Source organism: Aspergillus ruber (genome assembly GCF_000600275.1).
Source record: "Aspergillus ruber CBS 135680 unplaced genomic scaffold scaffold00018, whole genome shotgun sequence".
Lineage (NCBI taxonomy): Eukaryota > Fungi > Ascomycota > Eurotiomycetes > Eurotiales > Aspergillaceae > Aspergillus > Aspergillus ruber.
Genome location: NW_024467314.1, coordinates 436,778 through 457,305, shown reverse-complemented (window position 1 = coordinate 457,305; position 20,528 = coordinate 436,778). Strand labels below are relative to the sequence as shown.

The 20,528-nt window shown below is 49.9% G+C and overlaps 9 protein-coding genes across 9 annotated transcripts; 4 read left to right on the top strand and 5 right to left on the bottom strand.

Annotated features, from left to right (window-relative positions):
* Positions 1 to 1,263: 1,263 nt before the first annotated feature.
* EURHEDRAFT_413722 (uncharacterized protein) lies at positions 1,264 to 1,619 on the bottom strand. Its single transcript, XM_040782237.1, has one exon. The coding sequence runs from the start codon at positions 1,542 to 1,544 to the stop codon at positions 1,341 to 1,343; it is 204 nt and encodes a 67-aa protein (XP_040637802.1). The 5' UTR covers positions 1,545 to 1,619; the 3' UTR covers positions 1,264 to 1,340.
* Positions 1,620 to 1,878: 259 nt separating this feature from the next.
* On the bottom strand, positions 1,879 to 4,272 carry EURHEDRAFT_413721 (putative GTP binding protein (GTPBP1)). Its single transcript, XM_040782236.1, has 3 exons — positions 4,006 to 4,272; positions 2,435 to 3,947; positions 1,879 to 2,385 (listed from the first exon to the last, which is right to left on the bottom strand). Exons 1-3 carry the CDS (start codon positions 4,054 to 4,056, stop codon positions 2,096 to 2,098), a joined length of 1,854 nt encoding a protein of 617 aa, XP_040637801.1. The 5' UTR covers positions 4,057 to 4,272; the 3' UTR covers positions 1,879 to 2,095.
* A 36-nt stretch (positions 4,273 to 4,308) lies between these two features.
* Positions 4,309 to 5,452, bottom strand: EURHEDRAFT_413720 (U4/U6-U5 snRNP complex subunit LSM3). Its single transcript, XM_040782235.1, has 4 exons — positions 5,082 to 5,452; positions 4,931 to 5,023; positions 4,832 to 4,868; positions 4,309 to 4,767 (listed from the first exon to the last, which is right to left on the bottom strand). Exons 1-4 carry the CDS (start codon positions 5,205 to 5,207, stop codon positions 4,733 to 4,735), a joined length of 291 nt encoding a protein of 96 aa, XP_040637800.1. The 5' UTR covers positions 5,208 to 5,452; the 3' UTR covers positions 4,309 to 4,732.
* Positions 5,453 to 5,833: 381 nt separating this feature from the next.
* On the top strand, positions 5,834 to 7,534 carry EURHEDRAFT_458542 (uncharacterized protein; the record flags this gene model as incomplete). The annotated part of the gene is made up of 1 exon (XM_040784514.1): positions 5,834 to 7,534. One exon carries the CDS (start codon positions 5,834 to 5,836, stop codon positions 7,532 to 7,534), a length of 1,701 nt encoding a protein of 566 aa, XP_040637799.1.
* Positions 7,535 to 7,701: 167 nt separating this feature from the next.
* EURHEDRAFT_413719 (uncharacterized protein) lies at positions 7,702 to 8,612 on the bottom strand. The gene has a single exon (XM_040782234.1). It carries the CDS (start codon positions 8,364 to 8,366, stop codon positions 7,821 to 7,823), a length of 546 nt encoding a protein of 181 aa, XP_040637798.1. The 5' UTR covers positions 8,367 to 8,612; the 3' UTR covers positions 7,702 to 7,820.
* Positions 8,613 to 9,939: 1,327 nt separating this feature from the next.
* EURHEDRAFT_107346 (uncharacterized protein) lies at positions 9,940 to 10,852 on the top strand. Its single transcript, XM_040777682.1, has one exon. It carries the CDS (start codon positions 10,009 to 10,011, stop codon positions 10,492 to 10,494), a length of 486 nt encoding a protein of 161 aa, XP_040637797.1. The 5' UTR covers positions 9,940 to 10,008; the 3' UTR covers positions 10,495 to 10,852.
* A 358-nt stretch (positions 10,853 to 11,210) lies between these two features.
* On the top strand, positions 11,211 to 12,812 carry EURHEDRAFT_458891 (alpha-arrestin; the record flags this gene model as incomplete). The annotated part of the gene is made up of 1 exon (XM_040784541.1): positions 11,211 to 12,812. The coding sequence occupies one exon, from the start codon at positions 11,211 to 11,213 to the stop codon at positions 12,810 to 12,812; it is 1,602 nt and encodes a 533-aa protein (XP_040637796.1).
* Positions 12,813 to 13,586: 774 nt separating this feature from the next.
* On the bottom strand, positions 13,587 to 15,506 carry EURHEDRAFT_413715 (integral membrane protein TmpA). The gene has a single exon (XM_040782233.1). It carries the CDS (start codon positions 15,314 to 15,316, stop codon positions 13,799 to 13,801), a length of 1,518 nt encoding a protein of 505 aa, XP_040637795.1. The 5' UTR covers positions 15,317 to 15,506; the 3' UTR covers positions 13,587 to 13,798.
* A 2,274-nt stretch (positions 15,507 to 17,780) lies between these two features.
* On the top strand, positions 17,781 to 19,720 carry afeA (adenylate-forming enzyme AfeA; the record flags this gene model as incomplete). The annotated part of the gene is made up of 3 exons (XM_040780255.1): positions 17,781 to 18,029; positions 18,135 to 19,255; positions 19,318 to 19,720. The coding sequence occupies 3 exons, from the start codon at positions 17,781 to 17,783 to the stop codon at positions 19,718 to 19,720; spliced, it is 1,773 nt and encodes a 590-aa protein (XP_040637794.1).
* Positions 19,721 to 20,528: the final 808 nt, after the last annotated feature.

Sequence of the window (20,528 nt, the reverse complement as noted above, 5' to 3'; positions counted from 1 at the left end):
AAACCCTCGTTTATCTGCATCTAGCAGACGCTTAGCTAGGACTTCTTCTTCAAAAATTGTTAATTTATGGCCATTAGCGCGTGTTTCTGACCGTGGTTGAATTCCTCTAAGCCGGTTGAGCAAGGTAGCTTTAGGCACACCAAATACTGCAGCAGCGCGCGATTTTGATCGGATTTTTTTCTTTCTATAAGCTTCAATGGCCATTTGCATTTGGGCTTCCTGAGAAAGAGACATTTTTTATGGTGATGGTGAAAATATGACGCGTTGAAGAATGATTGTTGGAAGTTGCGGAGAAAATGGTCAGCTCGGTTGTATGGTCAGCTCGGCTGTGGATTACGTTATATCAAAACAATGTCATTTACTTAATTATGAGATACTAATACAGAAATCAACCCAATCTTTTATGCAAGCAAGTCTACTTATGAGTTCCAGCCTTAGTTGCTTTACCCATCTTCTCCTTCATCTTCTCCATAGCCTTGAAATGGTGATGTCCACCGTTCCCGTTCTGGGCCTTCCCTCCTTGAGGTTGCGATTGGCCTCCTACAAGCAATACATTAGCTTCACATACCATGACGAATGAAGGAAAAGGAGAAAACATACCTCCACCAGCACTCTTACTAGGGGCCTTGCCCTCCATCTCCTCAAACTCATACTTCTTCGGAGGCGGCCCCTGCGGACCTCTGAGCGCCTCCTCGCTAACATGATGGTCATTTCCACCGGATGGCTTGCCATATTGAACACTCTTGTCGCCACCACCACTACTACTAGCTCTCTGCTCAGCAGCCTGGCTGGTGCCACTGTCACCTCGTCCGGCAGTACTTCCCGCGGCAGCAGCGCCACCACCAATACCAGCACCAGCGCCAGCGCCACCACCAGCAGAACCCCCAGCCACTGCAGCATTAGGCTCCCCCATCGCCCCCAACCCAGGACCCATACTGGTCCTTGAATTCAAGCCAGGCGGGTTATTTCCCATAACAGTCCTCTGCTCACCCTCCGGAACGCCCGTCGAATTCGCCATCCCCTGGTATTGGTTCTGGCTCTTTTTTTGGGCTTGACTCACGCTCTTCGGATCAACCCCCGACGACTCACTACCATTAAGCACCGGATCCGCATCTAAACCCGGTTCCTCTGGGACGCCGGAAGCTAGTCCCGCGGATGCAAAGTCGTTGTCGGTTCCCGGGCGGGGGTATCCTCCGACTTGCGGTTCTACGTCTTCGCTGACGGCGGGGCTGAGGGGCTCGGAGGAGCGGCCGGTGGGGTCCAGGGTGGATTTCTTTTGGGAGGCAGGTGTGGTCGCTGTTGGGGATTTTGTGGAGGGAGCGTCGGGCTGGACTGTTTGTTCAATTAGCTAGGGTTCTATGTTGCATTAATGTCGTTATAGGCAGAAACTTACCATCGCGGTTTCCGGCATCATAGGGGTCTGTAGTTTTCCCTTGTCCTTGGACTCCGGAGAGAGGCTCTTCGCCGTGCTGCTGGTGCTGGGGGTGGGTTTCACCCCAGATAGCATGCGAAGCGGAGTCGAGGGCTTTGTTGATAGTCTCCATTATGGCGGAGCGGACACTTTAGCCTTAGCCAAGGTAGTTAAAGTTATAAATTTAAAAAAAATCCAAGCTAAGTCTTATCGAATTGATTGCCAAGTAATGTATTATGGTGGTAAGATCTGACCGGACAACGGCCCTATATAAGGATCTGGAAATAGCAGACAGCAACATACGTCAGTGGATGGCCACATATTAGATTCAACGAACAAACTCTGGGTGTCCGTGGAATCATAGTATGGAATCATAGTACTCCTACCTTAATGCGGCTGGGGAGAACCAGTTAGTGTCATGCTTGACGTCATGGCCGCGTTGGCTGGCGAAAGGGGAAATCGATAAACAGGCAATGTCGGGGTATGGCTTCATGGCTGATCTTCATGTTCTATACATAGTAGTGTGCCGCTTACATTTGGCATCATTGTGCATTCGTAGTACTACATGATAATCAAGAACACCGACGAAAAGAAACCCCTAACAGACCGAAAAAATCATAATTCGTAACTAACAGACGCCAGGCTAAACACAGCAAATTGAAAACATTATTCCAAGCAATAAGGCTACGTCTCCTCATTCAGCTTTGCATCCGGATACAGTGGGTTCGCCGGGTCGTAGCCAACACTCTTAACGATTCCTAATCCTTTAGTTTTCCCCTCTCGGAAAAGGACTCGATCACCAGGCGCGAGAAATTCAGGGCGCTGGATGAACCTAAAAGCAACCAGAGCACGATCTCCTGTGCGGATGAAGGGACGGTCAATGTCAATCACCGAGCAGGTCTGACTGACAGCCCCTACGTGAAGCATCGCTTGGTATCGTCGTTTGATCATGGTCGCGTGAGAAAGAATCAGAACTGCAAAAATTAGCAAATTGCGTTATAGCATAGAACTCTTTGAACTTACCCTCCGCTATAAACTCTCGGTAGACCTTAGGGGGCTGGTCCATCTTCCTCAGGACCACCATTCCCTTGCGGACCTCTTTCCTTCGTACCCGTTTCAGAGCAAAGGAGCCAGATTGTCCAGCAAAGCAAGCGTTGACCTGTATGCGTTTCCGTTCGATAGATTTGACTGTCGTCGTTGTAAACTGTCCCAGAGAATCGGGTCCCACCACGACGGTGTCTCCAGCGTGGATAACTCCTGATTTGACCACCCCTGAAACTACCGTGCCGACATGAGGGACTGAGAACGTGTCGTTAATTAGGAACTCAAAAGGCCCTTCCGGATTGTATTGCACACGATGGGGGAGTATGTTCAGGAACGTTCGCACGAGGTCGAGATTCTCTCCGGTAACATTGGACACTTGGAAAATGGGGCATATCCTCTGGCTGACCATTTGCCCTGCGGTGTTGATGGCTTCTTCCATGTTGTCGAGAAAAATGGGAATCTTTTGGGCACCAGCGGACTTGAGAATCTTCCTCAGTTGGCTGATGGTCTCCTGTAAGATCTGAGGAGGACATATATCAATCTTAGTGATGATCACCATGATAGGAACATTCAATGCCAGCGCAATGCCCAAGTGCTCTTTGCTCATTCCAATCAATCCATTATTTGCCGCAACCATCAGCAAGCAGTAATGGGGACTTCCACTTAGCATGCCAAACACGGTGGTTCGCAGGTACCGTTCGTGGCCTGCCAGATCAGAAAAGGAGATCACTTTGGAAGATCGCTTGCCAATATCCTCCCAGGACATCTTCCGGCCCTGTGAGCTGCCAACGATCTCTCCATGACTGTCGAAGCCCATGATCTCCAGTCCCACTGAGCTGGTACGTCCACTCTCGATCTCGTGCTTGTGGCGGAAGAGGTTGACTCGGGCTTTTCCGCGACCATCGTCCAAGCTCCCCTTCACGAGGACTCCCAGCATGGTGCTTTTGCCCGCATCGACATTACCCACCACCGCCACTCGAAGTTCTGCCAGTTCCTCCACACTCTCAGTGGGCTGGCGCAAAAGAACTTTACCCCAGGTGCCTTGGATGCGGTCGTTCTTGACTTTGGATTCTGCCGGGCCGCCAACATTGTGCGTAAGTAGAATGCGGTCATGCGCGGGGAGCGTCCCCGCAGCTTCCCGCAGGCGCTGTAGAGCCGTATTCCACTGCTCGAGGCCAAACCCCATAGAATCACCACCATCCTCAAGACCCAAATCGAATATGGTTTCTCCGTGACCCTCATCAATACGAGTCTGAATGATCCTTGCCAACGCCTGTATGCTATCCTCCATGTTCTCGCCCGTGCCTAGCAGGAGGTCTTTCAACTTCACGGTGCAGGGGGTATCGGACAGTCCGAGTTGGTCAAGGATCTCGAGTTCTGCGTGATCTTCATGGGTATTGGTCGAGTAGTCACTGTCGCCAGGAGCGCTGGGGGCAACATGAGTTCGGTAGGCTTGCTGTTTGTCTGCATATTCCGCGAATTCGCTGAGGGCCTGCGGAGAACCGGTAAGCTTGGATACAACGAGCAAGCAGATGAGTAGGCAGACGAACGATCTCGCCTCTGCGCCGCTCCTCCAGCGTCAGCTTCGGAGCAGACGGCATGATTGTGCTGTCTTTTTTAACACGTAGTTAGTGTAGTTGTATTTCGTAGTTCCAATCAAGTAGATAGGTGTATTCTTCGGTCGGACAGGAGAGACAATGGATCGCGTTGTACCGCAATCAGGTAGATATTCGAGTGATCATACTTCTAGTCTAGAAATAGTGAAAGAAATAAGAATGAAAAGGGAGGGTGAAGAGGAAGAACGTGGAATAGAGGACGGGCAATGGAAGCTTTAAGAGGCGGAGAGTCATCACTGCGGGCAGCCATTGAGTCATTCCCCAAGGCAGATTCCTACCACTACCAGTACTGCTTGTATTACTCTTACTACGGGCAGAATGGAAGATATGAGTCAATCTGGAATACAAATAAAAAAAAAAATATACACGGATTCAGGGTGAATAGTCGCCTCAGCACTGCTGTCACTGCCCGTCTTGTACCCCCGGTCCTGGCGCTTCTTCATATCCTTTTATTCATAGAAACGGAGTTTTTGCTAGTATCATCGATCCAGCAGGACATTAACTGTCTTCGTGGTATCATTTCATGGCCGTAGGTCGGGTGTCCGTAGCTCTATAGCTTCCCGCAGTTCATGTCTCGTCTATCCATTCCTTGTCCGAATATTCCCTTCTTCCTGATCGATTTCATTATAGTTCCTTTATTCGGTGGGTAAACGTATCGCAATCATGCCTGGGGAGAGATCAAGACCACCGAGTCACCTAGCGCAAGAATCGTATCAGTAAACTGTTGTGGGCCAGTATCACGGAAAGATTCAGTACACACCTCGAACGAAAAGCATTTCCTCCTGCTTCTTGATCGTCTAGACAGCGCGCATATGTCAGCCTCCCCTCAGAATCGAACCCCGGCGCTTCTAACCCGTACCTTGATGGTTTCTTCCTCGCTCTCGTTCTCCTCCACAACGTAAATGGTCTCTTCCACCTCTCCCATCACCAAGTTGCAGTGACTGTCGTAGGCCTAGTAATCTGCATCAATACCCAGGCCCAGCAGGCTATATCTGTATCGGGACACCCACGTGCAAACGACCCTTGAGCTCGCGATCCCCGCGAAGTTTCACAAAGACGATCTCGTCGAGCGACAGACGCACCAAGTCTAAAGGCTCCGAGACGGAAGACGGGCCCGCATCCTCATTGTCGGCCATCTTGAGAATCGAATGTGGAGGTAAATGGTGAATTGGGGGGTTGTGAAATGGTGGTTCTGCTGGAGAGAAGCAGAAGTGAATCGCCGCCAAGCCAGCAGTGCGGACTTGGTGAGGAAGCAAAGTGAATGTCTGTATTCCCTGCTGTGTTGCACTGACTATTGTTGTTATTTTGACTGCTGGTGTTATTCTTGAAGATGTCGTCCCTTGTTTCTCTTTTTCGTCTCTTTTTGTCGCTCTTTTTGTTATTTTTTTTTTTTTTTTTTTTTTTTTTTTTTTTTTTTTCTTTTTCCCTTTTTTTTTTGTATGTTCGTCTTCGAGATTCAATGCGGGTGAATATTATGTCATATCGGTACGCTCTTTTAGCTTCCGCCCGCAGATTTTCTACTTCGACCACTATTTACTCTACGAATTTCTCAATCCATAAGGGGAAGAAGACTACGCCTGCTGCTGTTGGGACACAAATTGGGAGTAATTGGGGAGATGCAAAGGCCCGAGATGGAGGGAAGTTTGCGCTAGCACAATTCCCCGGGCCTCTGGAGGACGAGCCGGAGCCAGCATACCAAACAGAAATAGAGAAAGAAGACCAATTCCACCAGATAATTCAAAATGCGCAGCCGGATCAGGTTATGGATGCGATGCGAGACCCTCACTATGCTGGGATGGTCGCATCAATGCCCCAGAATACATTTGTTGAAGCCCTGCATCTTTTATCGCCGGGCTATTTCATAGATCCGTATCGTGAAATACACCGACCACTCCATCCTTCGACAGTACAAGCGAAAGGATACAAGTCACTAAAGTCTATCTGTGATGACTTTATAAACAACATCGCGGCAATTGTGCAGCTCCGTCAGTCTGCAGGAAACTACCTAGGTCTAGCTGAATACACGCATCTGCTAGACTGCGCGCGGTCAATTGGCAATGCGGTAGTGGCAGACAGGATCTGGTACGGCATGAAGGAAAGTGAAGTGCATCCGGATGTGCAATGCTACAACTACTACATGGAAGCCAAGGTCTGGGATGGGGCGTACACTGGTCGGGAAAAGTACAACCTGCGAATGACCCCATTTGCTTATCGCAAGCGAAGGTTCGTCGATCCCAATGAAGGCTGGCAGGGCTACGGGGCTGCTGGTCGAAGTGTCCGCAAAGAGGTACTGGATATCTTCAATGAGATGACGGAGGCAGGATACCAAGGGAACGAGGCAACCTTTGTGAATGTGATTCTGGCTTGCGGCCGGGTAGGGCATCTAAGAGGCATCAAGAATGTGCTGAAGACGGCGTGGAATGTCAATGTCGATGCACTGCTGGCAGAGCCGGACAATTCAAAGCTACCACCAGCAATGACGTACAATCCCTCGTCACCTCTACACCCTAGCAGTCGTCTCCTCTTCACAGTTGCCCATGTGCTTGGTACAAACAACAAGATTCCAGCTGCTCTACGTACAATCGAGTTCATTTCTCATGCTTATAGTCTCCCAGTCCCAGAAAGGGTATGGCTTGAGTTATTTGAACGGGCCTTCGTGCTGTCCCGTCCGCGATTCGGCCCTGACGCAAAGCGCAATGCTAAGGGCAAGGTCCCCTACGACTTGCTAACTGGCATGTTCCAGACCATGACCTCAACGCCGTACAACGTCCGTCCAACAGTTCAGATCCACCACATGCTCGCCAAAACAGCCTGGGACCGAGACAGGCTCTCCGAGTTCCTGCACCACATGCGCGCTGCCTACAATTTACTAAACGAAACTCAGCAGGAACGTAAGAAAGCAAGATACATAATCGAAGAATACCTCTGTGCGTTACACACTCGCACCAACTCTATGCAGCGAAATGAAACCCTCCAATCTTCATCTCTCGCAAACGCAGTACACAACTATGACATCCTCCGTCTGCACACCGCGCAACAAACCATGATTATGGAACGACTTGCCCGTCTCCTGGTGATAAACAACCGCTGGACAGGCCGCAACAATCCAGTCTGGGAACGATGTCTTCTCCCTCGTGCAGTCGAAGAATGGCAGGATTTCTTACCGGAGTCGTTCGTTTACCATACGCGCGGGGGACTGGTGCAGTTCTGTGGAAAGACACAATGGGGCGAGGCTTACGTCAACTACCATGATAGGGTTCCTAGTCAGAGTCGGGTTACTGGCGATCCTGGTGCAGATGGAGAGGTAGATGGAAAAGAACAGCGTGAAGTTGATGATGATTTCTTCTGGGAACGGTGTCGGTGGGCGTTCTCCTCAGTGGATTTTGATAATCCGCCGCTGAATCGGTTGTTTTGGGGATGTGGTGCTCCGAGGTTTGGGGATGCTGCTGGTGATGCGGAGTAATTTCCAAGTTGCTTCTTCCACTTGGGAAGACAATTGTGGTTTTCGTCCCAATTTCGTTCTCTCGTCACGATTATATGACTGTCTGATGCATATTTTACTACACTGAACCGTACTATCAGTGATTGATACCCAGGTCGGTATTGTTGTTAAATATCTAGTCTAGCAATGTTTGAGTCCGCAAGGATGATATTTATGTGGTAATAATTCATTTCGGGTTTATCATACAATATATAACAGTCCAAATTAGACAAAGAGTAAAGCGAAGATTAAGTATCATTCGCTTCGCTCAAGCCCACTGCCTCCTCAAATCATTTACAACCATATATCTCCCAATGGTAATCCACCCATACCGGAACCAGACCATCTGGCTCTTATGCGCATTAACCATCGCCGACTGCGCAGTGAGATATTCATTAACAGAGTTAATAAACAGCAGCTGACCAGGCAGCTCATCCTTCTTGCCCTTTCCTTTACCACTGCCCGAAAAAATGGTATGCAATGCGCCGCGGAGCATAGTCAACGGCGCGTCGAAGACACCAATATACTTCCGGAAAATAGTCGTCGTAGACAATGTGTACAATGAGACCGGGCATGCATAACCAGGCTTATCCTTCATCAACGAACGCAGGAAGTCTAGAGCTCCGTAATACAGCGAGCGGTGGTTGGGATGGTTGCTGATACCATGTTTATCGAAAGTCAACAGCACATCGATGGTCGAGACCGGAGGCCCTTTATTTGTGCTCTTCTTTTTCAACGTGGCGGAGGCGAGCTCGGGGGCAAATGCATAGGCAAGCACATTGGATACATCGCTCTCGGTCCAATTTGCAGTCATGCTATCAGGGAAACGGGAGGGATCGTCGACGACGAAGACGTCAGATTCGCTACGGAGACCGAGCTTTTTGGCGCTTTGTTGGAGTTCTTTTGCGCGGACGGCGCCGAGGCCATCGGCATCTCCTGTGTTGCCATGATGTCAGTTGTCTTTATTCTCTTCTTATCTCGCGATACAAGACATAGGCGCACCATTACTCAGACACAGAATCTTGAGATGATTCCCCATCTCCGGCCTTGTCAGCGACAATACCGTCGGCGAAAAGAACATAGCCTCATCGTCCGGATGCGCAATCAAGAGACATATCCGCTTATTGTATAACCGCGGAAACGAGCGGGCAAACGGTGAGGAAGAAGTCGAGGAGAGACCCCAGAAAATGATGACGGCAGAGATGGCGAGACCTATTGTGAATAAGTCCGCTGATGACGACATTGTGCTCTTTGGTAATTGGAATTGTTCGGGAATGTTGAAGAAGCTGGAGCTTCGTCACCTCAGGGGGAGCTCAAGCAATGCGGATTGTGGAGCAGTGGGGAATGCGGTTCAGTTCATCGCATCCTCGATGCTTCGTGTTTGGCCTGCAATGCAATGGCCACGTTCCTAGTTGCGATGCAAACGTAGGATGAGGAATTGATGATATGGAACGTTATCTGCCAAAGACGCGCGTATGTGTGCGTAGTCTATACAATGACACGGTGGCATTGAAGAACCTCTGGAGTAAAGTTGGATGTGGTCACGTGGATCACGTGAGTTGATCCGGGGTCGAAGATCCGGTAAAGCAGTTATTCCGCAGACAGTTCTTGTCCCTGGCTACTAATGGTCATACAAACATTATATGGAACATCACTGGCAATTTTCCGTGCACGGAGTAGCTAGGATGGCAGAGTACCAAATTACTGTGACGCATTACAGCCCTAGCAACAAGCCCTATCCCTTCCGAAACCGTTAGCCGTATTAATGCCTCAGGCGTATTACACGGGCCGAGCGCGGCACAATTGACCACTGAACACCTAGCGCATGATCTCGGTTGGAACTCCGAAACGACGGCAATACGGTATTCTTCGAGCAAAGCACTCATAATGGCCGGTATTATGATTGACAATGACTGCAGGAGGATTTCCGACAGAGTTTTCAAAAGCCCCGTGGGATGATGCCCGCGGAGAATTCTCCAGCGCTAGACTGGTGTAGCTAGTATGCAGGTGGTAAAATAAACCCCTCAGTCGAGCACGTACTCAAAAGTAAATTAAAGCAACCGAGTTGACTCATGGCTGGTACATGCCGGCAGCACCGGGCCGGAACCAAAGAGGAAGCTCACTGGAGTGGTTTGCCGGTTAACACATATTGTATCAGACTACGCCCTCCGATCAATGGCCTGATCTTCCGAGATCACGTTCCTTTCCTGAGTGTCATGTTATGTAATTGTTTGTTCCTGAGACCGACAACGGGTGGATTTCTTTGACTAATACTGGTACGACAATGAGGTTGTTTCATGATTTCTGGTGGTTTCGTACTCTTCTGGACTTCTTACTCAATACTGAGCAATATATATTGACCTTCATGGTCAAATATACACAGTAGAGAGTGACGCAAGAGCCATCCTACAATGCGGGGTATTTTTCCCTAATGAAGGTATATCGTACTGTACGGTATGACAGGGAACGGATCGAAAGCCGCAAGACTTTTTTTTCACTTTTCTACTTTTCTTATTCAGGAAGCTCAGTGGGTCTACGGAAAAATCGAATCAGAAAATTTCATCGCCAGTGGACCCGATGGCCGTAGTGCTAGCCAGATGAGGCAAAGCGTCACTTTTGGATCCAGAGGATCTCCCACTAGCCCTACAGGAGTCCGGTATTGTACGCGTATTGTCGGCGGTCACCGCATCGACTGGAGAAACAGCATGACGCCACGTGATGGTGGGATGACGGCACCGATGGCAGACGTTGAACTGTGGCAGTTGACAGAGACAAGAGACATACATTCTAGAATACGTACCCCTGAGAGTGGCCAGCCTCAGCATGATCTAATTTGTCCTAGGCATGGCCTCAGGCAAACAAAGACCACCTGTGACGGTTATGAGTCATCTGCGCAGGCGGTCCTCTACAAGCACTACCAGGGTTTAGGCGATGATTGTTGATGCAAATCGGCTAGAATAGTCGGCGTACAAATAAAGATCGCCTGACTTGGTTTGATATGTCAGAGGGCGCGAGACATACTATTCATGTACTCGTATGTATTAATGGCATTAGAGCCCAGTGGTTTGATGCCATTTTGCATGATTGCTTAGCCGTGTGGTTCTATCCTCCACCGCTATCTTTATACAATGCGCTGTACAGAGTATACCGAGTGTACAGAGGTGAGATGCTGAGGTACCTTGATGCCATGCGTGTATTGTATGTACTCGTACACGTACATTACCGTTACATACGTTGCCGTGCCTGCTCCATCGCCCCACTGCCAGTGACAGATTCTTCTGTCTGGACCGTTGTCAACCGTGTCTCTGATTGGCCAGATCAGGGAATCTCCTAGAAATAGTCAAAGTATAAAAAAATTCCCTTTTTGCTATGTCATTCATTCAAATACGGAAGCCACCCACTTTGCTCCTCTTTCTTCTCTACTACTACCAACTACAGTCACCAACTACCAGTCATCATACCAACACACGGCAGCCCTCAACACTACTTCTTTGTGGCAATTGGATTATGCTGGTTTTTAGCTTCTCGTCTTCTCTCTGCGCTCCATACTGTTATACCTGAGTGTACCTAGACAGATTGTGTCTGCTCTTCAACTTGTCGAATATCACAGACGCATATAATACTCTCTTGAAGACGGATCAATTGCAATCCATACGTCATGCCTGGCCGTCTTCTTTCCAACCTCATTCGCCCCTCCTATTCTCTTCACTCCTCTAGCTCCTCTTCACGTTCCAATTCTTCATCCTCATCTTCCGTCAATGAAATCCCTCACAGCTCGACAAACCACCACACCCTCTCCATCCTCCCCAAGAAACCTAACGTGTTCAAGCATCACCATGACCGTGCGAGGTCTCCAGAGCGTCGTCTGTCCGTCGCGATGGATCAATTGATCCACCCTCATCGGGACAACAGCAAGGATAAACGCCGCAGTCTGGGCCGCTCCAAGGAACGGACCAGCAAGGAGGATGCTCTGGCTACGTCGGTCAAACTAGATGTGATGGTGGAGTCGCCTCCTCTGGTCTGCTACGGAACCCCTGCAAACTCCACTGGTGCTTTGTTCTCCGGTCGTCTGCGGGTTGAAGTGGCAGACACAGTGGGTATTGTCAACCTGGAGAGCTTGGATATGCGTCTAATGTCCAAGGCCTCCACCAAAAAGCCGGTTTCGCGAGACTGTCAGTCATGTCTGTCTCGTACGGAAGAACTGACCCACTGGAATTTCCTTACTGAGCCTTTGCACCTCATGCCTGGAACCCATGAGTTCCCTTTCAGCTATCTTTTTCCTGGCCACCTTCCTGCTTCTTGCAACGGTTCATTGGGCCAGATCGAATATTTCCTCTCGGCTCGCGCACACAACACCACTGGCGAGGATTTCACCTTCAAGATGCCCTTGCACATCAAGCGTGCACTTATCCCAGGAAACGACAAGGCGTCAATTCGCGTCTTTCCTCCTACCAACCTCACTGGCCGCGTCGTGCTTCCCTCGGTGGTTCACCCCATTGGCACCTTTCCCGTCGAAATGACACTCAGTGGAGTGGTTGAGAAGGGTGAGGAAACACAGACCCGCTGGCGGTTGCGGAAAATGATGTGGCGGATCGAAGAGCATCAGAAGCTTGTGTCCGTTGCCTGTGCCAGACATGCCCATAAAATCGGTGGTGAAGGAAAGGGAGTCTTGCACCAGGAGACACGGGTTATTGGTCATAACGAAGAGAAGAGTGGCTGGAAAACTGATTTCGATACCGCGGGCGGCGAGATCAGAATGCAATTCGAAGCTAACATCAACCCGACGTGCAACCCGGTTTGCGACTTGGAAGCTCCTGGTGGCCTGGAGGCAAAGCACAACCTGGTGATTGAATTGATTGTCGCCGAGGAATTCTGTTCTAACCGAAACGCTCGCCTTATGACGCCAACTGGCGCAGCACGTGTGCTTCGCATGCAGTTCAACCTCAATGTCACCGAACGATGCGGTTTGGGTATCAGCTGGGACGAGGAAATGCCACCTGTCTACGAGGATGTCCCTGCTAGTCCGCCCGGTTACACCAAGATCGACCACGAGAGCACTATGGAGGACTATCAAGGATCCCCTCTTCCGTTACCCGAGTACGAAGACCTGGAGCAAATGGAAAACCTCCGGCTGGACGGCGACTCGACCCATTCTACGCACGAACAAGCTCGTTTGACCAACCATGACCTGATGATGACACCGGAAGAGACTGGAAGCAACAACCGCGGTATCTCCGCAGAATCTCGATCCTCTCAATAAGCTACTTTTGACGGTGGCCCTACTATTCTCTATTTACGCTTTTCAACAACGTTTTTTCTGTTTCATTATGATGACACGAGACCATGAATCAACCCGCGAAACAAAGACAAATGCTCAAAGACTTCGTTTCAACATCGTTATTTATCGAAACCAGAGTCGAAAATGGCCTGGTCGAAAAGTTCCTGCTTTCGGATTTAGACGTGTCTCCCAAGAATTCTCTTCTCTGCGACGCAAGGAAGACGATGGTTGGATTGGCCATTTGGGGACTTGTTTTCTTTTTTTTCTTTTCTTGCATGATACCCATCATCTTTTTTCTTTTTCTTTTTCTTTTTTTTTTTTTTTTTTTTTTTTTTTTTTTTTTTTTTTTTTTTTTTTTTTTTTTTCACATCTTGTGAATGTTGTTGTTTAGACTTATCATATACAGGCTAGAAAAGCTCTTTAATTTGATATCTAATATACCGCATCGTTGATTGTCCAGTATCACCGGTGTGAAGCACAGCAGGACGTTATCCCTCGCATTATGTTTTACACACAACACGTTACAACGCAGTTGAATCTCTTTCGCCGTAACCTGGTGACTCGTGGGTCAATGTTGTATAAAACCGAATAAATTGTATGCCCATGTGTCCTAGCCGTGGGTATCACAATCAGCAACAGCAACAATTGTCTGATTGGGGCACCAGAGATACAGGCACTCATAAGTATTCAGCACTCATACACATGATTTCTATTGTTTTGAAAGCTGAATCACATTGGAATATTCACATGCAACTTAATCGGGTAAGGCAGGGTAGTGCCCTTACTATATACAGAAACCGATTTTTCACATCTTTACCCCTCCATTCTCATCAGTTTTCTTCAAAAAGCATTAAATAATATCGGATAACTCATATCAGCGTGATATACCAACCCAGCCCATAAACAGACCATATAAAGGACAAACCAACACCAAAAGACACCAACACCGCAACGCAAAAGAAGGGAAATCATGAATCAAAAATGGGACCGTATGCTTTGATACCAGTGGCCTCCAATTCATAAACCGTGTTCTTCGTGACCTTGCCGTTACTGATCACACAAACAGCTTCCGGCTCGAACTCCTTGTACAACTTCCTGATGAGAGGAACCATGTCTATCCGACCCCTCTCGTTGGTGTCGACGATGACCGGGTCGGGGTCCATCTGCTTGACAAGGTCAATGACCTTCTCTCCGTATGTCTTCACGGGAGCTCGGGTTTGCCAGACGACGCGCAGCTCGGGACGGTTCTCATCACCCAGGAACGATAAGCAGGGACCGATGCCTGATCCGGTGGTGACGACGAGGACTTTCTTGAAGACACGCATAGAGTACGCGAAGCCATAGACCAACACGCCACGCTTCCATAGGTGGGTGGGCTGCTCCTTGATGGTGTCTGCTGTCCAGTCGCCGGCCTTGGAGACCATGGAGGAGAAGGTGTTGCCCCCTGGGTCGGGGAAGGTGGCAAAACCGTGCCAGTCACGAAGCGGATGCTTAGAGAGCTGGATACCCTTGCCGAAGGCAGTCTTGGTGTAGTCGAAATGGAGTCTGACGGCGTGGTCGGAGAGATATTCGGGCTCCACGCGGACCTTGCGCAGGAACACCCAGGGGTGAATGATGGAGGCGATGACAATCATCAGGAACCAGAAACCGGGGATTTTTATGATGAAGCTGCCCAGGGAGACGCCTTCAGCTCTTCTGGCTTCGTCCGCGAAAACCAACAGCAGGCATAGGAAGAGGGCGACCACGACCCAGCCAGAGAAGCGGTGCGTGAGTTCGAAGTAGTCGTGCAGCTTGGCTCGGAAGCCAGGGTAGGCCACAATGATGATGGCCATGAGGAGCACCAGGATAATGTACGCCAGGATGACTGGTGCAGATGAGATGACCGCCTGGCCTCCAGGAGGGTTTGTGTACGTGCGGGTCAAGACGGCCACAAAGCCGATATACCAGACGAACGAGGCGACTCCGCAACCACTGTGGACGCCTCCATAGTGATAGACCTTGCATGCAATCTGCCGCAGCCGGAGCGGGGCCGATCTGGGGATTGAGCATGCAACGCGGAAGAAGGTGTTCACGACCAAGGGCTGACGGGCCAAACCACAAGCGAGCACGTTGGCAGCTGTAGCGTTGATGAGGGCCATCAAGGTACGGTTGGCAACCATGACCCAAATGAAGACGCCAAGGTTTGCGAGGAAAACGATGGAGAAGAGACGGCGGTAGATGTCGAGAGCGGTATACCGGATAGGAGCATACCACCTTCTCTTGGGCTCGGGTTCGGTCTGGGCTTCAAGGTCACGGAACCCTGAGGATGCGGTCCTCCCTAGTGTCTTTTCTGGATCCATACTGACTTGTTGCTTCTCAGGGTCAGGCATGTTTCCGAGGAAGGCCTTCTCAGACTCGATAAATACTGAATCGGTAGGGCTTGAGGACTCTGAGGCACATTTGGCCGGCGGGGGGATTGATATCTGATGCTGCCCTGACTGCGCCATGGTTGCTGGACTGGATGCAAATGAAAGATGTGAAGGGGTATTAACACAACTGATGAGTAAGGGCCAATCAGGAGCTTCTGGGGAGACAAAGAAATATAGGTACGAGTCCGTGAAGATTACCGGTCGTCGTATACCAAGCCTGGTCCGCACTAGGAATGGGATAAAGAGATTTAAACCTTCATTGACCACAAGGCATGTGCATCTGCATTTACATGTGGGAGGGTTCTGGCATGCTTTTGAATCCTTTCGAACGGCGATACTATCCTGGCTTCAGTCGGCTGTTTTCCCCAATGCGTGAAGATACGTTGATCTAAACTTTGTCCTTTTGACAGCTGAGGTTCGTAACCCCAGTCACTCAAGACGATCTCCCATAGCCACGAACTCAATTACCTTTTTTTTCTTTCGTTTTTGATCTTTGAGAGGAAGGAAGAAAGGCACTATTGCCATCCAGATCCACGAGGATTGCCATCCAGATCCACGAGGTTTGCCAATGAGCATACGAGACCGACACCGTCTATCTCCTTGCTTCAGTTTTTACTAGGCCAGCAGGCGGAAAACTTGGCCAATGGCTGGGGCGTTGAGAAGAAACGATATCTAGAGCGGGCCGTTTTCGTACAACTATCGATGCCCTAGCTATCAAAGTTCAGTCGGAGTCGGGACTGTCGGCTTTGACGGAAGTTAGGTTTGACAGTCTTTCCTAGGTCTTTGAGACGTACAGCCCTGGTCACTGATCAACATTGCCGGATCAAAATGCCGGCGTCTACAACAATGCACCATGATGGGGCTCGTGTTCGCAATGTGGTCACGGCGTGGATCGATAACTGATTCACGAGATCACAGCTCGACAAGATCGTCGACTCAGGGCCCACGGGGTGGCCCACTATACTACTGGCGGCGGTACCAAGGCATTACGGGGATAAGTCGGACGACCGGATTCAAAGTGTAAATTTTTAGGGGACGTGGTGATCTGGCAAAGCTTAGTAAGAGGGTTTCACAGTAGTACTTCCTGTCAGTCAGCCCTTCTCGCGGGGGCTTTCATTCATTCTTTTCCCTATCGCCTATTCAAAGAAAGAGCTTTTGTCTTTGTCTAAAACGCAGCTTTGCTGCCTACGTTCCCCTCTTCCAGCCTCTCCGCGCTATCTGAAGGATTGGGAAGGATGCAAATGGGCGAATCACTCACAGGTCCGCGGATCCGGTTCACCTTGGACGAACTGTGGAGCGCTGGAGGGAGCAGGAGGGCCGGGGGTGGTGGACACCCAGATATCAGGATTCCCGCAAAAGCCGGCAATAACTTGTTCAGCCACATTTTCCAGGATCAATACCAAGACTGCTGGGGGTGGACCGCGATAGGGAATATCGATTCTCTGCACGGGTCTTTTGGGGATCTACTACACGGACGTCAGCCGGGCATGGATCGGATCGTAGCCCTGGTAGACTATGTGGGTACTTTTCTCGCTGACCGTATTGATCAATGGATGAGATGGTGGTCTGGGGCTACGGGGCTCCCTCGCAGCTCGCAGGCATCCAGTTTTCTTTTTCTTTTTCTTTTTTGTTCCTACCCTGGTAGCTGGGTGCATTACAACATATGCATCTCGATGGATGACCATCTAATCCTTTCGGCAACAGATTCCAGAGTGATATAGGTTTGAACTATTGATTGTCAAGTGTTCAGCTTCGGCTGCAGACAATCCGGATCATAAATCAAAGCCCGGCATTATGCAATTAAAAATATCCTATGACAGGCGCGCGGGATACAACTTCAGACGGGAAGTTTGTTGGAGGTGGTGGTGGTGGTAATGGTGGTAATGGTGGTGTTGTCGCCCAACACAGGCGGGCCTTTCGGTGATACCGCGAAGATCATTGTTGGATCCGGCGAACATGTGGACTGAGTTTGGCCTTGAAAACTAGCTGTTTTCTTTTTTTTTCTTTGGCCAGGAACCACTCAGCGAGCGTGATTTTGCTTCCTGATAATCAGCCACGGGGCAGAAAAAGAACCGAACTTTTGACAGACGCTCGGGCGACACTTGAAAGAAAAGAACTGAGTTTTCTTTAAGTGGTTAGCTCTAGTCTCAAGCTTCGATCATGCTGCGATCTGGCGGAGGCTGAAAGACGGTGGATCGGGAAGGTGTTTGCGCCACGGCCTAAAACGAATGAATTCCAAATCATGACCGCATCTCACATCAAAGAAATGGAATTCCCCTCGAGGGGAATGACAAAACACGATGGCCATGGAATTATATCTATCGGGGGCATCTCCCCTTGATTCGAATAGCTTTGTCTTTTCTCTATCATCCTTTGAGAACTGTCTTCTACAACTGCATTGCTTGACTCGACGATTGACGACTGTGCTTCCCCTGACTATTGTCACTGTTACTTCGCACCGGAAGCGACGGTCTCTATTTTAGTTCATATCCCTATCATTCATTTTGACCGACTTCCGGCATTTTTTTCCATCGTTTCCATCATGGGTCCTTGGGAGTCGTCCTTGGCCTTGTCCCAATCGGGCAATTCTGTATACACCGACTTATTGACGTTCGCGTTCCGCGGCCCCATCGCCTACGATGACCAGAAACCACTCTTTATTGATGCTGAGGATCCCTCGCGTGCTCTCTCTGCTGGTCAGTTCCGGCTATTGGTCCGGACACTGATTGCAGGCCTGCAGGCTCACCATGTGCAGCGTGGTGACTGTGTCTTGGTGCATTTGGGCAACAGCGTAAGCAGACACCCTGTCCACTTTTCTTTGTCTTCTTACCTAAGAAAATCCGGCTCCATTCTTTCATCTATTTGCAAGCTAACCAAGTGATCGGCTTCGCTGTAGATCCTGTACCCCGCCCTGTTTTACAGTATTATCGGGGCTGGAGGCGTGTATATGGGCTCGAACCCGCGTAGCCAGCCCGCCGAATTGGAACATCTTCTGGAGCTGTCCGAGCCGAAGCTGATCATTACTTCTCCCGATGCGCTCGGCACTGTTCTCAAAGCTTCCACCGGTCGGGGCATGCTCCCTAGCCAGGTCTGCTTACTCGACACGTCGGCACCCCTGTATGTCACACAGTTGCTCCAATCGGGGTCGCTGGCTTACCCTGGCGCGATCGAATCGTTGCTTCCGGAGCAAGGATACCACCGGAATTTCGCGCATCTGCTGGGCTACGGCGAAAACGACTGGGTGACCTTCAATGACGAAGCAATCGCAAAATCCACCCCGGCTGCATTGTACTCGACCAGCGGCACAGGAGGCCTGCCCAAGGCCGCGATTCTGTCTCATCACGCAATTGTGTCACAGCACCTTTCTATTGCATACGATGTGCCTTACAATGTCACACGGTTGCTGTCATTGCCATTTTTCCACCTCTTCGGGTCCCTGTGGGCGCATATTTTCACCGTCCGATATGGTCAGCCGTTGTTCGTCCTGCCGCGCTTTGAGCTGACTCAATTCGTGGCTGCCGTGCATCAGTACCAGATCACTGAGACATACATGGTGCCCGCCATGATCCACGTGTTCAACCAGAGCGCCTTGCCGCTATCTCATCTGCTGTCTTCGCTTCGTTACGTGGGTGTCGCGGGCGCTCCGATCGATGCCGCTTCTATGCAACTCTTCCAGTCGCAGCTGCACCCCTACGCCACGGCTGGTCAGCTCTGGGGCATGACCGAAGCAGGCGTTGTCTTCCAGTGCCGCTATGGTGACCGCGTGGATCACGGAAGCATCGGACCCAGCATGCCAGGGTACGAAGTGCGTCTGGTCAATGCTGACGGTTACATTGTGACGGAGGATGGGCAGGATGGCGAGTTATTTGTCCGAGGCGCCGGTGTGCTTATGTGCTACAAGGGCCGCGACGATGCTAAGGATGCAAATGGGTGGTTCCGGACTGGCGATATCGCTTCTATCCAGAACGGCCGGTTCTACATCAAGGGACGCACGAAGGAGCTGATCAAGGTCCGAGGGTAAGTTTTCTTTTCTTTTGCAGATATGCAATCATTGGATTAGCGCTGACATGACACAACAGATGGCAAGTCGCCCCCGCCGAGCTGGAAGCCGTCCTCTTGAAACACCCCGCCATCGAAGACGCCGCTGTAATTGGCGCCACCGCCAAAGACGGCAGCGAAGTCCCGCGCGCCTTCGTCGTCCTCTCCAAGGACCCCAACATTAACCTCCCGACCGCACCCGATGTTTACACGTACTCGCGTAAACAGCTTGCAAGCTACAAGGCATTGGACGGCGGCGTCATCTTCATCGAGGACATTCCTCGCACAGCCAGTGGCAAGATCCAGCGCTTCAAGCTGGCCAAGATGAACGAGTACCGGATGATGATGTCCTCGCTGTGCTCGGATCTTGAGGCGAAGAAGGCAGAGCGAGTTGCTATGCAGCCGATTGGGGTCATGCCTGCTGCAGGGGGTGTTGCCGTCTGATTTTCAACTACGATTATCTACGAATACTTGTTCTGGTTTGTCTTTTAATTTTCGGTTTGGATATGCGTTGGGTTGGCGCGGTACCGGCGAAGGGAGTTTAATGGATTCTTTTATTTGTGAATAGTGATAGTATGCTAGTACATACTGATATGATTGATACGATTGTTTATATGAATGCAATTATCTGAATACTTCCTCCATTTGTATCCGAGCTCAATCATCCACCCCTGTCTCTCTGTAGTAGTGTTGGTACTTCCAACTGCCTTGGCTATGCCATCCATTCAAACAATCTTTCTACGGTGAGCTTTTCTTCTTTTCTCGGTCTTACTATCAATTGACCATCTTTCATCGGCTTAGTAGCTACCCTTGGTTCATCAATTCTGGCGTTTCGATAGAATCGCATTGCAGTAAACCGACCCTTTAGATATATGTATACCCGCACATCGTCAAAACGAACTCAATGCAGGACCTAGATAACGGACGCGAGTGCTCGAATCTGACAGAAATATGACATCTTAGAATGTCAACAATAATTCTACACTCTCCAACGTTCTCTCCGAGACACTGTCAACCAAACTTCCGAATTGTCACCAAACACGGCCCGAAAGCATACCGGACAATTCCAAAAAAACAACAGGAAAGATACCAAATACGCTGGCATGCAATTAACCTCCAGCGAGTCATGCTGGTTGAAGTTTATGACCGTGTCAAACCCTATTCCAGGCCACTTGTCAGACGGTGTGCGTATAGAACACCACCAAACCTACCAATTGATATTACCGCTAGAAAAAACCAGAAATCAAGAACA

Excerpts from the sequence above, each read along its gene's own strand:
- EURHEDRAFT_413721 (XM_040782236.1), bottom strand. The coding sequence starts at position 4,056 with ATGCCGTCTGCTCCGAAGCTGACGCTGGAGGAGCGGCGCAGAGGCGAG. Across the intron at positions 3,948-4,005 it reads AGCGGCGCAGAGGCGAGATC|GCCCTCAGCGAATTCGCGGA; the intron begins GTTCGTCTGCCT and ends GGTTCTCCGCAG. Across the intron at positions 2,386-2,434 it reads CCGAGAGTTTATAGCGGAGG|TTCTGATTCTTTCTCACGCG; the intron begins GTAAGTTCAAAG and ends TAATTTTTGCAG.
- EURHEDRAFT_413715 (XM_040782233.1), bottom strand. The coding sequence starts at position 15,316 with ATGGCGCAGTCAGGGCAGCATCAGATATCAATCCCCCCGCCGGCCAAA.
- EURHEDRAFT_413719 (XM_040782234.1), bottom strand. The coding sequence starts at position 8,366 with ATGACTGCAAATTGGACCGAGAGCGATGTATCCAATGTGCTTGCCTAT.
- EURHEDRAFT_413722 (XM_040782237.1), bottom strand. The coding sequence starts at position 1,544 with ATGGAGACTATCAACAAAGCCCTCGACTCCGCTTCGCATGCTATCTGG.
- EURHEDRAFT_413720 (XM_040782235.1), bottom strand. The coding sequence starts at position 5,207 with ATGGCCGACAATGAGGATGCGGGCCCGTCTTCCGTCTCGGAGCCTTTA. Across the intron at positions 5,024-5,081 it reads AGCTCAAGGGTCGTTTGCAC|GCCTACGACAGTCACTGCAA; the intron begins GTGGGTGTCCCG and ends GCAGATTACTAG. Across the intron at positions 4,869-4,930 it reads GCGAGGAAGAAACCATCAAG|ACGATCAAGAAGCAGGAGGA; the intron begins GTACGGGTTAGA and ends CGCGCTGTCTAG.
- EURHEDRAFT_107346 (XM_040777682.1), top strand. The coding sequence starts at position 10,009 with ATGACAGGGAACGGATCGAAAGCCGCAAGACTTTTTTTTCACTTTTCT.